The sequence below is a fragment of the Strongylocentrotus purpuratus genome, unplaced genomic scaffold (genome assembly GCF_000002235.5).
Source record: "Strongylocentrotus purpuratus isolate Spur 01 unplaced genomic scaffold, Spur_5.0 spur5_scaffold_17, whole genome shotgun sequence".
Lineage (NCBI taxonomy): Eukaryota > Metazoa > Echinodermata > Echinoidea > Camarodonta > Strongylocentrotidae > Strongylocentrotus > Strongylocentrotus purpuratus.
The window spans coordinates 12806630-12826006 of record NW_022145602.1 but is presented as its reverse complement, the minus strand read 5'-3'; the positions used below and the strand labels follow the sequence as shown (position 1 = coordinate 12826006).

The 19377-nt window shown below is 36.3% G+C and overlaps 1 protein-coding gene across 4 annotated transcripts in view; it reads right to left on the bottom strand.

Annotated features, from left to right (window-relative positions):
• Positions 1-19377, bottom strand: part of LOC373478 (synaptotagmin I) — a 38105-nt gene that overhangs the window by 17241 nt on the left and 1487 nt on the right. For 3 of the 4 annotated variants that reach the window (XM_030987725.1, XM_030987727.1, NM_001165990.1), the window contains 2 exon segments: positions 14575-14811; positions 13433-13614 (listed from right to left, as the gene is read on the bottom strand). In XM_030987725.1, the coding sequence (XP_030843585.1) occupies positions 13433-13614; positions 14575-14749 (357 nt within the window). In that variant the 5' untranslated portion in view covers positions 14750-14811. 4 annotated transcript variants of the gene reach the window in all.

Genomic DNA, 19377 nt, shown 5'->3' with positions numbered 1-19377 from the left:
AACAAAGACAGCCTCCAGGGCCAGTGCTACCATTCGTTAAAATAGCTTCCTGAAAAAGAACACCAAATTGAGTTTGAAACGCACCTCTGCTCAAGTAAGGTGAACATATTTATCTGGATGAAAAAACATTATCTGGATGAAAAGAATTAATCCTTCACTGCATAGGGACTCATGCTATTCATTCTCACTTCGCTCCAGCGATCTTGAGGCAGCAAACAGCAAGAAATTGTGTGAACGGTCAATGCTCTATGCTTGGTACTGTATCTAATCTCAAGATCATCAATCTTGATTGGTAGTCAAGAGGGCATCACAAATCTTCCTGCATGTTTATGCCTAGAAGCCCTTCATCAAAATTTAATCCCAAATGGAATTAAGAAACTATTCCCACTGCTACTACTACTCAGTCTGACTCACTCTACACTGTTAATATACCGGTACCTAATGTACATATTCTACAAATGCTCTATGGCCACTACTTCTTATAGTATGGTCCCACTAACTACATTCTGAGTTACACACACATGCACACAGTGTGGCACCACAGCTAGAAATGAGACACAGTCCCATCCACTTCAATCTGTGTTAACTAAATGTATGTACAGTATGCACTGTTGTGCTAGCAGTTTAAAATGCACATTCCCTCCTACTTCATTCTGTGTTACCTTATGTTACTCCATTAGTACATACTTTCACAGCTAAATCTGACACAGTCCTATCTATTTCATTCTGTGTTACCTATTGTACCTACATTGAGGTGTCCCTGCCTTTAAATTCATTTTAATCCTAAAACGTTTGCCTTATAATTTTCTTTCATCCTAAAACTCTCAGTTCCACCAATACACACTGTAATGCCGCTACTAAGTTATTTAAAATTTCATATCCTAAAATTCTCACTGTAGTCCCATCCTCTTCAATCTGTGTTATCTATCATCACAACTAAAATATTGTCACAGTCCAACCTACTCCATTCCCTGTTTCTACCTACGTACACACTGTGGTTTGACTGCTAATAGTTTCTCCTCTTCTTCGTCTGCTGCCTCTATCACTGTGGATAGTTTCTGTTTCAGCGTCTGCTTCACATATTTCTCTCGATAGTCCCTAACTCTACTCGAAGTCCCGCTTTTCTGGCCTGGATTTTTTCTTGTAATGGACCTTTTGATGTCCCTATACCCAGCTAAGAACTAAGATAGGAGAGATACATGAAGACCTCACATCCATGGACTTAAAACACATCTATGTGTAACTGTAACCATGCATTGATTGAAGTCCAAACATGTGGATCACATTTTCAATAATTCATGCAAACGTCTCACTTAGACTGAAATTCCATAAAACTTGAGACTGAAATCAAAATATAAAAAAGGAACAACCCATAAAAGAAAAAAGGAACAACCCATGAAAGAAAAAGGAACAACCCATAAAAGAGTAAAAATTAGAGGCAGCTGAAGTAAAGAGCTTGTATTAGAAAATTGTTGATGCTGCTATTTGTATCTAGCAGTAAAACTATTAAATGGACTCTGCCTCAAGTTGACATGTAACACAAGTCCAAACATACTGTAGGTGTAGGGGTAAATTTGTGAACAATTTGTGAACAATTCATGCATACATCTCAGTTAGATGTGGAACTAATACTAATAAGGATTTGGGTATAAGTCAAGAACAACTCAATAAAGAGGGTAAATTCAACGCAATCACAATAAAGAGGCTGTAACAAACCTACTGTACATGTATATGTATGTATACTTTCTCTTTGTATACATATAAACTAGAAAAATTGAAAGATTCCGGTCATTCTTACATATTATGCATGCTACTAAAAAAATATGTAACATAGAAAAGAGATAAAATGTTCAACTCAAAATAAATGTGAGTTATCCAAATGGAGAAAATATCTCAGTTAGATGTAAAACTGGCATAAACTTGAAAATTCGTTAAGACGAAGTATGAACAATAGGTAAAGAACAACTGATTCAAAATGGTAAAAACTAAATAAAACACAACCAAAAAAGAATATGAACTTAAAACTGAATTAGTCTGTAAACTGAACCAAAAATCTTTGGAGCTCCATTTCCTCTGATTTACTAATACTATGAAGCCTAAAACAGTGATGTAACATGGGCTGAAAAAGAGGCAACAACCTGTAATCTGTAATCCATAAACAAACATTATAATGGCTTGACACTATCAGGCGCTAGGGACACAAGGGCGCTAAAATCTAGATTCGGATCCCCCTAAATGTCAAAATTCTAAGTTCTTACATACAATGTAGGGCTCATGTGTACCAACCCTAAAAATGTCCATCTGTTTCCCAAATACAAAAGTTAGTTTGTATTCCTGCACATATAGTATTTAACATACATGTACACAGTTGCCAGTGTACATGTACACTATATTGAAGCAAGCATTGATTCAGCCCTAAAAGTGAGGATACAAGTTGGGCAAAAATCTATGTTAGATATGAAAATAGCAAATAACACCTACATGTACAGTGTATATGTACAGGGTATATGGCATGTACATGTAAATGTATGAATGTACTTTACCATGATTTTTGTTCCTGCTACCAATTAGTGTTCAAATTAACTAATAAATATAATAACTAATAAAACATAAACAAGAACAGTAAATGAAATTGATAGTATCAGGCCTGAAAAGGTGCATGTTGAATTTGTACACTTTGCAGTGATTTCTCGTTTGGTCATGAAGCAAATTGTCAAAAGTCAGATGGCCACAGTTTAGATTATGATCAAAAGACAATTGAAAGTGGGGAGGGGGGGGGGGGGGGGCTTGACAAAGCTAATATAATTTGCTTGGTTGGGTTACTGCAAAACTCTCTGTAAACCTACATGTACATTGTTTAAAATATTTGTCTCACACGAAAGACAAATTATTATTTGCAATGACATCATGTATGAATGTTTAATGTGCAAACTAGTAATAGAGCTTGTGAAATAATAAGAAAATATATACGCAGTGTCAACTGTTTCGATAGACCGGTGTTTGAATTACATGTAGGGCAGCCAATGATGCTCAAGGCTATTCCGATCATGGCTTGTAGAATATCACTTGTGCATATACACCATGCCATGCAATAAAACCAGGGAATGATAATATATAATCTTGACCTCGGCAGGTACATGTAGTCTAGAGTTCAGACCTTCTATTAGGGGGATCGGTTTCAAACTGAGTGTATGAACCACTATGATGCGGGAGTGGTAATCAATCGCCACTGATATCTATTTATTTATTTTCATTTTGTGTTACATTCACCAAAGTTGATGAAAACTACAATTAACATGGATTTGTTTAAAACTTAATGATTTGATGAAAAGACTATAATGAAATTACGAAACACTGTGCATCCATGCAGTGAGGTAGCTTCTGGTATATTGCTATCCTGTAAATTAATGATTAATTGTTTGAACAAGTCTCCCCCCCCCCCTCTATCCGCTCTCTCTCCGTTCTCCCTCTCCCTCCCCCCCCCCCCTCTCTCTCTCTCTCTCTCTCTCTCTCTCTCTCTCTTCTTCTTCTTCTTCTTCCCCTCTCTCTCTCTCTCTCTCTCTCTCTCTCTCTCTCTCTCTCTTTCTCTCTCAGCACACATAGCTACACAGGCATCTCATATCAATCAACATGTATGCAGCCAACTTCAAAATTAATATTCGTGTGCAATGCATCCTTAGTTATACCATAGGTCAAACCTTCATATTTGCATGATTTGTGTTTCCTAGTGTTTTTTTTATTAAATGAAATAAATTCAATAGAAAATGATCTCACTCCCTATTAGATCTTTTAATAAGTTAAAGACAGAATAAAAATGTACCGTAACAAAGCAGACAAAGGAATATTTGTTTGCCAACATAAGGATCTGTAAACAGTTAACAGATTTGGGGCTAAGAATCCTGCAGTCTTGTTTGATGTTGTGAAAATTAACTCAAACCCCCAAATAGGCAAAAGGGCCTGGCTTACTACTGTATATTATACATGTAGGAATTACATGGGGCTCTTCTACAAATTTATGACAAAGCTTGTATGCATGAATAATTAGTCTTCTAGTCAAAGCAGGCAGGAACACAGCTGCTGGGCCAATAAAGCTAATTAAGCAGCCCTCTAATGACAGCTGAGGGCTCATTGATTATCCCATGGAAGCACAAACAGACCAGCTCCAATCAGACTCATGAATAAAACATGAGCTCATTAGCATACATGTTGATATAGATCAGGAACACAGGGTCACTGGTAGTTGGAGGCAACCCCCCCCCCCCCCCCCTCCCTGCTCTAATCTGATTCATGAATAAAACATGAACTTGAGGACTCATTGATTATCTCATGGATGCACAAAGGACCAGCTACAATCAGACTCATGAATAAAACATGAGCTCATTAGCATACATGTAGATATACAGTGTAGATCTAGAACACAGGGTCACTGGTAGATGGAGGCACCCCCCCCCCCCTCCCTGCTCTAATCTGATTCATGAATAAAACATGAACTTGAGGACTCATTGATTATCTCATGGATGTACAAAAGATCAGACTCATGAATAAAACATGAGCTTATTATCATAGATCTAGTACAAAAGGTCATTGGTACATGGAGGTACCCCCCCCCCCCCCCCCCCCGCTCTAATCTGACTCATGAATAGAACATGAACTCATTATCAGAAATACCCATGTAAAACAAATGATGAACATAATTCAACAGATTCAATGATGGATGCAGGAAAAACCAGTTCCAAACAGACATCTGAATAAAACATGAGCACATTCGCATACACACGAAAAACTGATGAGGAACAAAGATTCATTGATACACTGTACATGGATACAAAGAAGGACAGCTCCAATTTGACTCATGAATAAAGTATGTGCTCATTAGCATAGATCCTGGTAAAATGGAAGAGGAACAAAGACTCAATGTTCCATGGATGACTTGATCAAAAGACCAGCTCTGATCAGACTCATGAATAAAACATGAACATGAGCTCATTAGCATAGATCCTCTTAAAATTGAAGAGGAACAAAGACTCAATGTTCCATGGATGACTCGATCAAAAGACCAGCTCTGATCAGGCTCATGAATAAAATATGAGCTTAATATCCATGCAAATAATAAAGACAATGATTGATATGGATGAATAAAAGACCACCTCCAATCAGATTTATGAATAATAAAGCACTGTTGAATTATTAAAGGTAAAACTACCAGCAAACCCACACATGTACACAATTACAATGCAACTCATATTAATCTAAAAATTTGCAATTCTAGACGTTTCTTAATGTACCTGCAAAAGATTATTGGCCACTTGTTCTTGAATAAATTTGATCATCCATTCGCTTTTGAATAACCAAAATTAATCGAACTGATTTAACATAAATTTCCAACACACAGCTTACATGTATGTTATCCCAATGATCCCATTCAACTTATCAATTAGAACGGCTCCAGATCACCATTTTCTAAGAGTCTTTTAAGAGAATTTTGAAGGTCTATGAGAATGAAGATTTTTGCTATAAATTTCAAATGGGGTCTGCAGTTAAAAAAAAAAATGGGGGCCCATGTGTACATGTCTGTTAATTGATAAACAGTTTTCATCAGGAATTCAGGATGGTTTTAATAATTAGAAATAAGTTCCACCACACATTCAAAAATTATTTACACATTTGACGGTTCTGTGAGACCCTATCCTGGCCTACTACATGTATATGTACATATATACATCAACAAGATTTACCCCTTAAATTGGACCCACGATGAAAACGGAAGAGGAAATTACGAGACTTGGAGCATTCCAACAGATCACCTGCCATTTTACCTTTTGCCCTATCCAACAACCTATTGGCTGATCAATGAAATGGGTATGTAGACAGTGTACACACCCAAGGTATACACCGGACGGTAATATACAGTATGGAGTGTGTGATGGATATGGTTGGACATATACTTAGACGCCCCCAAAATATATAAAAATGAAAATAAACATCTATAATATTAGAATGTGTACATCAAAAAAAGGGAAAACAATGCCAATCATGATTTACAAACTGTATTCGACATGGAGCCAAACGATATGTGTTGTTTCCTTTATCAAGCAAGTACAAGACAGTACAGACCTACATGTACATTGTACATACATGTACTGTACACATTGTGTATTCCCTGAAAACACATACCGGTATGTTTTGGATATATAGTATGTGCACATGAATGTATAACTTGCTAATTCCCAACTCTTTCATCCCAAAAATTCTTAGCTTCTTTGCCATTCAGACATCACATAACATCACAGATTCAAATATACAGTAATTGAATTTGGCATTTTTTTTATAGGTAAAATATTCTTAGAATCAAAACTCACGGTGCAGAAGGAATATGAAGACAACGAAATGCGGCGATTGGGATGAGCGTTTTCGTCAAGGCATGAAATTTAAACATAAAAATTAAAAAAACAGGGAGATATGTAATGAATGAAATGCTCATCCACAATGGTTCAAATGCACTCACGACAAATGATACCAAGGACTCAGATGGGGAATTATCCTTGATGAGGGTCAAAGGTCATATACAATGAGGGTCAAAGGTCATATACAATGAGGGTCAAAGGTCATATACAATGAGGGTCAAAGGTCATATACAATGAGGTATATACACTGTAATTAATGCATTGGAAGGATGAATGTTATGTTTACCATGAATATGAGAGTATCTGTGAGAAGGCATGCTATAAAAAGTATGAATAGGGAACTTGTAGATTACAATTCACAAACACAGACAGACCTGAAAACATGCAAGATGCCAAATATATGTATACTGTATATTACTAACACTAATTCCCCCCACCATAAAAACAGAGAGAAAAAGTTACACAAAACACCAATACTTGATCAGCTCCACATTGTACACACTCTTTCAGTTACAGATTATAGAAAAATACCACCCATAAATATTGGATTAGAAAATCACAGGTACAGGTTTAACAATGTACATGTATATGAAACAAAAATAATATTCACTACATAAAGTTAAATATCACAGATACATTAAGTACATGTATACCAGCCGACATATACAGTAAATCTGTATGTTTCTTTTGAAGCAAAATAGAAATTTAAAATACAAGGTGGTTTGATATCGTCGTTCAATCCCGATTCCTGAAGTTCCTTTCAATTGTGTAATTGTCATAAATCTCTATGTAATGACTGAATTTAATTCAATTACATATTTTGTGCAATGTACACTGTACATGCAGGGGTGCTGCCAGAAGGGTGATTTATTCAACCACATAACAGAGAGTTAACAACCTGCCTCGAAAACATGTTTGAATCATTGCATTACCGGTACATGTACATGTAGCTTTGTTAGCTTTTGGTTTCAAAATCAGGTTCTACAATCTACATTTACAATTAACACTTACAGTTATACTATTATTTACTATCATCCCTTGACACCCCCCCCCCCCTCCCCTCCCCCGCCCTACTGCCCAGCCCCCTCCCCAATGACAAGAGGCACCAATCTGTCATCCATTGTCTGTGTGTTGTCCAATTCCACCGTGGTGCAATTTGTGTTTCAAAAGGGCGCATACGTAATTATGGGTAGGCAAGATGAGCCACGTTTCTTATTGATTTTCTTCTTGCTCATGCCAGGTCCATCAATAAATGACTGTGTCTCTAGTGTACGCATCATAAGGTATCACTCCACCATGGAGATATATACACAGTACATGTACAATGTACGTGTACACCGGTATCATTGGTCCTATACGACATGTGTGCATACAGTATTATTACACTACCGGTACATGTTGTTCTATATATGTTAAACAATGCAAAACTTGAAATAGAACGTGCTTTCAAAGGGATGATCGAAGTATCATACATTTTAATTATTAATGCTTGCACTGGCTAGACCATTTACAAATTATTTGAAAGAAGATTTAACAGCACCTTCAAGGATATTTAAGTGGGAGGGACAGGGTAAACATTAAGAAATGCATTTGTACTCAGGGTGAGCCATGGGTACATGTAGCCCGGCAGCCAAACCCGGATTTGGGGCCTAACCTTGTTTTGGTGAAATAAGTTGTTTTTTTAATGGATTCTGATTGTCTAGGTATTCACTGTGAACAAGCAAAAAACTGGAGCTCTGTCAGCCTTGAGCAATTTGAGATATAAGCAAAAACAAAATGGCCGCCAAAATGGCGTTTTCTGCTCTAAAAATATGTGAAAATGTATACTTTGTCATGTTTTATTGCTGCATTTAGATCCCTTTTCTGATTTTTTTTTACCAGATATGATATATATCCTCCCTGTTTTCACGAAGTGACGGTAGTGAGGAAAATCTTAACGCAAAGTGAATGCAATTTTTTTTCACTACCGTCACTTCGTGAAAACAGCGACGATATGATACATATTTTGATAATTCTAAATATTATTTTAGATGGCAGAGCAATTTATACTTTATTTATTATTATTTATACAGTGTGAGTGTACATGTAATTACTGTCTGAAATATAATTTCAGACAGTATGGCACACAGCTGGATGACTTTGCAGATACTGGAGGACATCAACGAAGCGAATCGTCCGAGGAATTGCCCTTATTTAGCAGAGGACACCCATTTACTCTTTACTTATAATATAATACCTATAATTACACTGTAGTGAGCTTTCTTTGAATTCTTTTTATGTCAGTCTGGATAAAAATCATAGAAGAACTATCCTCCCGAAATGAATTGCTCTTCCAATAACCTCCTTTTTCAAAATAAGACAAGATTTGGAACTGATATACATATAATTAAAGCTGTAAAGATACTGGAGAAGATCAACCAAGCGAATAGTCCGAAGGCTTCGCTGGAATTTTGTATATGTATTCTTTCCTCCTAAATAGTTATAATCTGTTCTGGTATTCTTTACCAATACATGTACATGTGGTATCACTTGTTTATTATATTTACAATGTATTTTTCTAAAGGATTTTTTTGTCAAGACTATTTCATGTATATTTCTAATGTAATATATTTATATCAAAAGCAGATGAACTGTACAAAATACGCCTCAAACTTCCTGAAAAGCGTTTCTAAAGTGTTAAATGAAGGCATGGAGATTAGTATTATAATAAGGCAAGATTAGTGTCATGTAAAATGTTCTGTAATAGACCTGTATATTAAACAATTTTGTTGTTGTTTTTTCTGTGTTTTATTTACACAAATGAGAGAAAACTGCCCACTTGTCAATAATCCTTGAGAAGTCAACATGAAAGTTCATCAGCTGTAGTTTAGGTGTTTCAGAAAGCTTTGTAGGTATGTCTTCATCAGCTTGAGATTGACAAATAGGCTGCTATTTCTGATTTGGAAAATAATCCAGAAGTTACAAATCACGTCTTCATCAGCTCGAGACTCGACCTCGAAACTTGAAACTCAAGCTCAGGAAATTAGCTCGAGATATTTCGCCCAGCGTTTGGGCTAGTGCGAGTCTTTGGGCTGGTCAAGACGCACCGGACAAATAGCGGGATATTTTGCCAAATAGCTGGATATATTGCAAACTAGCCCAAGATATCTTGGGATGATTGTCTCGACCAAATATCCCGTTAATTGCAACTTCAGGCTGATAAAGATGCAAATTAACTGGATAATTGAAAGAGCGGGATATTTGGCAATCTTGATCTGATGTTCAGGCCTAATGTAACATGTCTGGGTGCTGAAACTGAAATCAATCGAGCAGTTGTCACTAAGATGTGCTTAATACATGTTGTCTGATATGGGTATGCATAAATCAACAAGCATTCTTCATCCTCAATTTAATGGTATAAGGATAAAAGAACACTCATCAATGGAAATATTTACGGTCCCATGCATTTAATCAACTAAGTCTTTCAAGTTACCTGGAATGAAGTAAAAGCTTTGTGTACTATTTAGATACACTCCAGTGAACTGTGCATGCAATAACCTACATTTTGTGTATTTGCATTGAGTATGCTACTATCAGGTACAAAAGACTCCTTGTTGTTTGCATTTCTGAGCGCTTTTAGGTATTTTTGTCATTACACAAGTAAAATGTCCCTGCAGGAATTTTGTTTTCATTTTGTAAAAAAACAATCACTTAAACTTGTCAAAAGTATGCATCTATTAATACTTTCCCCTTCTTTTTTGTTTTACCAAAGCTCTCTTTAAAAAAAATCATGAGGTCTCTGAGCATAATTTTCATTGCTTCTGTGTCTTTCTGTTCAATTTAAACTGTGCTTTTATAGAGATTGTATCTTGTTTCAATTGAAGAGTTGACTCAGCAGAATTATTTTGTTTTCTTCTGGAATAAAAACACAACTTGTAGTTTGTTCACTATCAACCCCCCCCCCCCCCCCCCCCACCAACAAAAATATGTACATGTACATGTACATGTGTATATATAATTATGAGAAAAAAGTTATGAAATGCTTTAAAAACATGGAACTTGCATCTTCTGTCATGCTAAGAAAGTAGAAGATATCAGTGAGCAAATCACTTGTTTCACATGTGTGTTTTTTTTCTTCTTGATATCTCCGATCGAGATGTATGCATTTAATACACTGTACATGTACATGTACAAATGTACATGAGCATCATGGCCATGTATGGATGCGTATGCTACAATGCACACATACTGTCCAATATATTAGCACTATTCGTCAATCTCACTATGTGTGTCCTGTATGGATGCTACAATATATATTAGCAACATTTTTCAATCTCAATATGTGTGTCTTGTATGGATGCACACATATTGTCAAATATATTAGCAACATTTGTCAATCTCAATACATGTATGTGTGTCCAGTGTCCTGTATGGATGCTTACAACTCAAACATACTGTCCACAAATTTTATTAGCAACATTTGTCAATCTCAATATGTGTGTCCTGTATGGATGCACACATATCGTCAAATATATAAAAGCAACATTTGTCAATCTCAATACATGTATGTGTGTGATAGCAGATGGATAGTAGTCGGAAACTCGGACGGACATCACTGTAGCAGGTAATTACACGCTGCATGCACACTCCTACATACGTCATAGTATGAAAGCATATTAACACTCACAGCAAGATGCAGTATCAGGCTACATAATTATGTACAATGCATGCATACTACAGTGAATAGGGTGGATCACGTGTCACAGTTATACATGTAGCTTGTCGATGCCCAATGAGAGTATACAGTTTAACTGATTTCATACCCTTACCAAGTTAAACAAATATTGTACAGTATATATGTACAGTATGTCAAAAATTAATATTTGGTATGGGGTCATGAATTTGGTTTAAATGAACATATTGAAAGCATACAGTATATATGCGATTTTACAATCGTTGAAATTGAGTCTAAAGTGATGAAATTGTAAGTAATAAAATCGTTATGTTGTGTAGCTCCATCTCAAGACTGATATTACTTAAGCTTTAAAATAATGTTTCTTGACTACAATCGAAACGATTTGCTATTCCCATTTGGAAATTGTATCAGAACTGCATATTCTGAGATTTTCATGGTTGCAGCTACCATGGAATGGCCTTACATGTAGGTGCTATTTGAAATATATGAAATTTACTGGGAGAAATGTAATTTAAAACAAGAAAAGAAAATTAGAAAAAATTTACCACAAACATCTTGGGAAGATGTTAAAAAAGGAGAAGTTACACATACTGTAGCTGCCAAATCTCAATCGCTAATAGCTCACATAGAGAAATAGAGAAGAAAAGAAAAACAGGACAACAGCTTCAAACTGTGAATAGTTTGGTGAGCGTTTGTCAATGTATTTTTCATTTTGTTTTTGCTTGTTTGTTTGTTTGTTGCTTTTGTCTATTAGGGTAGTAGCATGTATGTACAATAAGTCTGTCAAGACTTTGGCCTAGGAGTTTAGCTACTACAATTTGCACAAGTACATGTACAGTGTAGTATACTCTTAAAATTGGAAGGGATACAAAATCAATATGTATCAAACATCCACAACTGACACCTTTTACAAAAAAAATCTAGAGTATACAGTAGTAAATAATAATTAAAAAAGAAGTACATGTACCGGAACATGTATCAACACTAAAAATTTCTATGCTAGAAAAATCTCAACACATGCTTTTACAAGGAGAATATGAGTAAAATATTTTTAAATTTGGCGTATGGGGTATCCAATATTTGTTACTTGCATATTATTATCAGAACTTGAAATGAAACACAAACAACACTTTGAAACACAAACAACACATGTACATGTGTATGTACAGTATTAGTGAAACATGGAATAACATTAATTACAAGTATACCAAAGTAACACACCACTACATGAAGTCTACAAAATAAATGAAAGCTCACTATAAACTGCCATTAACTTTCAAAGAACAAATTCAGAAAGAAAATAATCCAAACAGACAAGTACATGTACAGTTACAATACAGAAAATATGGTTTTATAAAAACATGTACATGTATGTACCGTATGTTACCGTTAGTACCATGTGTTACAAATGAAAAAATACACGTATTTGATAAAAAAAAATCGAAGTAAAATTTTGTATAAAATACAGCAAACCAAATTACATTGTCTGTTATCACATAAAAATGGCAACAACAAAAAAGAAAACAAAATTTGAAATCAATTTAAATTGTCAAGGTTGAAAATACAGCAATTCTTTTGAGATAGAGTTAGAACAGAATATTATTTATTGCATCTTTGTGAATGAACTGGAAACCAAAGAAATAATGCAATGTTTTAATAGATTAAGTTGACAAAAATATCATTATGATATGGTTTGACAAGTAAATAATACTGAGAGTACAGAAGGGAAACAAATATTCACTCTTTGATTGCATAATTGTCCTAACCAGTAAAAATTAATGAAATAAATCAGGGCCAATAATCAAATATTGCTGTTGAATTGAATTTGCTTTGAACAGGAATTTTGTCTTTGAAGAAAATGTCAAAATATTAACATGAATTAAATATATTGTACTTTAAAATCCAGGGGTTGGGATTCTGAGTAATATTTTTTTCGCTGAAATATCTTATTTCATCTTTTTTTTTAAATAACTGGTATTCTGAGACCACTTTTTACCTCAGACTTCACCTTTCATTTTATCACGCGTGTTCATTACAGTTTAATATACGCATGATATGCGCAGCTTCAAAGCCAACCTTATTTTATGTAAAAGACAAAAATAACATTAAAAATAGGGTAGGGGTATTTTATCTCTCGGATAAACAGTAAATGCAGCATTTTTGGACAAGTATGCTGCTAGTCGAGCGATCAAAATTAACACAAAATACTGACTATTTATTGACTACATTTCTAATGGTATGTATATACATGTACATGCATGGCAACATGATTTGGGCTATGCAAAAAATGAAATATCCCTAAATAAAGCGAGCGACATGATGCCAATAGAAATCAGAAAAAAAGCAAACTTACCTTCTCTTTATAACTGTTGCCCAGCATCTGGACGCTCTTCAGGTCGACGGCCCCCTTTAGACCTTTTTTGCCTTCCTTCTTTTTCCTCTTCTTACAGCAACATTTTTTACAGATACAGAAGCAGCAACAGAGGAGTATAAGGCCTGCCACAATGGCAATGGCTACCACAGCCCATGTTGGAACTAGAGAGGGACAAAACAAGATTTAAAAAAAAAAAAATCACTATTTAATTTGCAATATAAATTTCTCTGAACGGGCCGAACCTGAATAATAAGCCCATGTTGGAACTAGAGAGGGACAAAACAAGATTAAAAAAAAAAAATCACCACTTAATCTGCAATATACATGTACATGTATGTCTCTGAACAGGCCGAACCTGAATAATAAGGTGCATAGATAGATTTGTAATTTGTTTTTACAATAACATGTTAAGATTCGTTCAGATACATTGTACATGTATGATGATGCAAAAATTGCCGCAACCTTTTTATTCACCTAAAGGTACAACCGGTATGTCCCTTTTGCAGGCCAAAAAATGAAAGGTTTAAATTCAAACGGCATTTGAAAGATAATACTAATTTAGAACTTACCTAAAAAAAGGGGGGCTTTAAAATGTCTTTGTGTGGGAAAATAACGACTATTACAATTTCTAGTCAATTTCTTTTCATTTCGATCATTCCAAAACTTCACAAGACACATCAATTCTTATGTATACATAACATGTACATGTACATGTATACGTAATCAGCCTTTCCCCAATTGCTTCCAACCTGTTTCTATCACATTGTTCTTGCATGACTAGAACTCATCTTTGTCTTGAAGCTTTTTGAACTTTCATAAAACAAGAAAGAGGCTGTTCACACCGCAATGAGATAGCGCGGTCTATCGTAGCACCCCCTTTTTTCTAGCGCGCGCTAGCGCGTGCTCCAGTGGCACGCCGTTTTGGCTCGCCGTGGCTCGCTGTTGGGCGGACCGAAACGACGTTGTACCTCCCACACCGCAGAGATAGCGCGGTCTAGCACGCGCTATCTTTGCCGGTGTGAACAGCCTCAATGTTGAGATTTTACCAATGTAACTGTACAGGTATATTTCATGCCAACACGGTTGGGCACCAGAATAGGAGAAACATTGTGTTCACTTACGAGGAATTTTATCCATCACGTCGCTTATCTTGTTCTTCATGTTGGTGCCCGCATTTGCAAAGGCACCTCCAATGCCTCCTCCTCCCCCGCCATCCGCGGCAGCCTCTGTTGGGGCGGGAGGTGCAGCTGCGGACTCATTAGGGACGGCTGCTTGTGAGACCTCTTGGTCGCCCATTCTTTTGTGTGGTGTTTATACTACGGTCTGGATGGATTTGCAAAGCACGGCGACATCAATATCTGCACAAAAGAAATAAAAGGTTCGTAAGAATCTGAATTTTAAAGGCATCATTTAACAATATTAAATCTGAGATGTACGCCCCTACGTGTTATCAGTGTCTGTGACATGGTGTAATATTGAAGCCCTGAACAAATTGCTATTCAAAATGATCAAGCAGTGCCTCAAAAAAGTAAAAATCTTTGAGTGACCGGTTTTACCATACTCGTTTTCCCCAATAGATTGTAGTGTTATGAAACCCGTTAGGAAAACACTAGTGCTGTAACATCACGGATATCTCCAATTCCGTTTAACCGCCAGTAAAAACCGGACGGTTTTCGGTCAAACGATTTAAAAAAAAAAAAATTTAAAAAAAGGGAAAACGAAACCGTCCTATTGAAAACGGAATCCGCCATGGGCGGTCGGATACCGGACTGTTGAACGTTTGACTACAGCACTAGAAAACACAAAACTGTTTCGATTTTCAATCATAAATATCTTGATAATCAGACAGAAGATCGGCTTGTAAAAGTCATGGAGTTCCTGACTGACTATAATTATCATTGCAGGATTTTGTTTCAGGATCTGAGACAAAGTTACCCAATCCTTTTAAGGTTGGTGGAAGAATAAAATACCTTTGTAAAATGTTGTATGTCATGATTACCCCAACCAATGAAAATTTTCTGCAAAGTATAAAGAAATGTTGGTTTACAAATGCATTAAACATGTACTGTGAACTTTCGGGTGCATGAAATTTTTCTGGTTTTACAGTTCTCACTGTATGGCTACATTTATGCAATCCACTAACAGATAAAGAAATGGGTTGCATATTAATACGCACTTGAACAGTTAACAGACGTTTAATGAGAGCGAATCAATTAAATACATAATAACCGAGCTCCCCGAAACAGCTGAGCTGATTGTACACCATACTGTCACAATATCCCCTTTTAAAGAGCCTGTCACTTGCACATGAAGCTTCCATTTATAAAACTTGTGTAGGAACAATGGTGCAGTTAGTGATGTAAACGCGGTTGATCCCTTTATAGACTATTGATTGTAACAGTATGGCATCATGCTGATATGCTGTATGTATTATACATGTACAGCATGTACAGTATGCACTGAATAATCTTTACTTGATGTACAGTATCTCAAGTCAATCAAAACAATTCCAATTCCAGCACACATTTTTTCTAATACTTCTTGCATTCCAGCATTCTAGCATTCTAATCCTACATGTACATGTACATGTAGCTTAGTGCCAAGACAATACATACACGTACATGTACAATGTACATGTATCTCCAATTACAGATTCCAATGGAGTTTAAATGAAAGCCAAGCTAGGAATCACCAAACTGATCATATAACATCATACATGACACAGCTGACTCCTGATAAGAAGCCAGTAATATTGATAAAATGGTCTCTCTGAATCATAGATAGAAACCATCTCCCTACCTGTGCTGATCTTCCAACATTTCAACCAAATAAACACTGCAATGCACCTCTGTAATTGCGTACAGTATGTTCAATACGAAGCATAAGAATATAGCGCTATACACACAGCTGAAGAAAAGAAAAAGAGTGTATTTCTATCACAAGCCTCCGTCGTAAGTGTGTATTGGGTGTACAAAATGACATCCACCCCTATTATTACAATGCCTTCGTCATAGCAAGCTGTAATCTCGTTTGCTGGACTTCGTACGTGTAGCATCCATAGCACGGCACGTCTTTCACGTTCGTATGTGTACGAGCAGTACGGAATCGCATACACTTTCCCTGCGAGCTGCCCTAGGCGTGGGAATACACTTTACACTTCTATCGCAATGCAAGCTACATGTAGCACACACAGCGCAGAGATATGTGCGGAGCTAGGGCTGTGTATGCATTATGCAGGGAGCAATTTAGCGAAGCCTGCATCATCTCATTAATTAGGCATGCAGGCTCGGAGAGGGAGAGAAGAGTGAAGTGGATGATAATCATGATGCAGTCCAGGGCAGCGCCCATTTTGGCTGCAGGGGGGATGTTGCCTTCATTTCGCTCTCGGTCTGAGGGACTTTCAATGCAGGTTATTTTTAGTGTCTTCACAGTGCATGCCAACCTACATGTCATGTACATGTAGCTGTATGATACATACATTAATGTACTGTATGGAGTTACTCCTTCACCTTAGTATGAATGTAATATGTGGACAGGTTCATCTCCAATGTACATGTACATAACGACAAAAGTGACAAAAGTGACAAAATTAACATAAAAAATGAAAAACAAACAAATTGAAACTACAAAAGTCACAAGAAATTTACAGAGTCACAAGTAAAAAAAATAAATAAATAAATAACATACCCAGCCATTCACCAATTTTTCTTTGCATCAGATATTTCAATGAAAGCATTCCACAATAAATGCCACAACTACATGTACATGTATGTTTGTATACTGCCGATTGATTGTTATGATTGATTGATTCAAGGAATGTTTAAAACTTCAAATCGTGTAACCACTCAAATGTAGTTGAACTTGTTCCATATGCACCTAAACAAGTGGTTGGTTTGCTTACTACATTGTACTGCTATCCCATCATACATGTATGGTGATATTTAGAATAAAAAGCAAAAAGGAAAGGAAATGGCATAGTGTTTATATTAGCCTGGTTACTAATAATGAAAATGAAAATCAGATGTGGTGTTCCTCAAGGTTCAGTTTTAAGACCGACATTGTTCAAACTGACATAAATTATCAACCATCTGTATATGATAATTTCAATTTCAGATTATTCCCTGATGACTTTCAAGCAAATCTAGAGGAAATACATACAGTATAGGTGTCAATGAAGTGAATGTAATCATGAAAATACATGAATGATGCACTAATGGTGCAAATAGGCTAATACTGCAAACTCAATGAAAACAAAATTCATGTTAATTGGCAGAAGATTTTTTTTGTTTTAAAGATTATCTTGAAAACTGGAAACAGCAGGAGAGGAAATGAAGAGGTTGATGAAGCAATCTTTGTACATGTTCATGTATGGTAGGTATAACAACTGATAAACATCCAAGTTGGCACAGTCATATTCGAAACATTAATTCATGTTTGTTTGATTAATTTTATTTCTGCGTTCAAAAATATACAAATTCAAATTCAATATATGTACATGTACAATGTATACAAGTAGGCATTCTATTCTGGTTGCAACATTTTGTCCCAAAATATTAGTTTTATTATAAGGCATTCATGGACCTGCAACCACATGAAATCCAGGTTTGGGGGGGGGGGGGGGGTACATGTATAATGTACATGTACATGTACATGTACATCTTAAATTGTCAATTTTATACCACAATATGGCAGTGCGTGCCATCAAATTTACATGTACCGGTACTGTAGTTACTGGTGGCCTTGGCGGGCTCATACTCGCTCTCTATTTCAAGATGTAAAAATCCTCAATGTTTTTTATACGCTATGCACCACTTACATGTACATGTACATGTACATTTAAACTGTACAATGTATGACCAGAGTAATAATAACTTACCCTACTCTTTGTTACATGTAGATTATTGTGATACATTACAGCCCAAATGTTCAACAAGACAAAAAGAAGTTTGATAGTATACTTTACTTACTTTACTTTAATCCATCAATGTTGGGGACAGAGCCTGTTCATCAATCGATTGAAATCCTTACTTGTTTACTTGTTTACTTGTTTTTGAGGCTTGAAGCATCAGCTTATGAGCCCATTGTGACAATCACAGCATTATTACGTTGATAATAAGGGTTATATTTGCATCAATACTTCTGTATGTTGTGGTTTTGTGTCGAGGTGTGTGTGTGGAGAATGGAATAGTTCTGCATTCTTCTTTTTACTTTCAAGGTCATATACTGAAGGTGATTTCTTCCAAGAGTTATTGAGTTTGTTTTTGAAGGCATTTACAGATGGGGCATAACTCTTCAGATAGGCTATTCCATGCGTCCACTGATCTATTCGTGAAAAAGAATTTCCTGATGTCGAGAGGTGAAAATTTCTTCTCTAGTTTCAGGGTATGGCCTCGTGTAAAGTAGGTCTGTCTGAGTGGTGCAGTATAGGCCATGGAGATACTTGTAAACGTCCATCATATCTCCTCTCTTCCTGCGATGGGCAAGAGACGGTAGCTTCAGGTACATGTATCTCAGACGTGTTTCGTATAGTAGATTCTTCAAACTACATGTAGGTACCATCTCTGTAGCTCTTCGTTGGACACTTTCAAGTCTCTTCTGTTCAAGTATCCTGTATGGTGACCATGCAGCTTGTCCGTACTCCAAGACAGACCTTAAAAGGCCTACAGTATGTACAGTACAAGAGTTTGAAAGTGTCCGTGTCCATGTTTGCGAATTTCAAGATGTAAAAATCCTCAAGGTTTATACATGTACATGTACTGTTGGATCATCTTCCAACATAGACCGAAAGCTTCAGTCTCTATACCGTCGGTTGTTCCACTGAGACTACGTCTGGCTCCACTAGACCTCCGGTTATAGAGACTGAACGATCGCCTATGCCAGCCTATGTTGAAGATATCACGGCTAGATTTTAGCCGTTAGGCCCC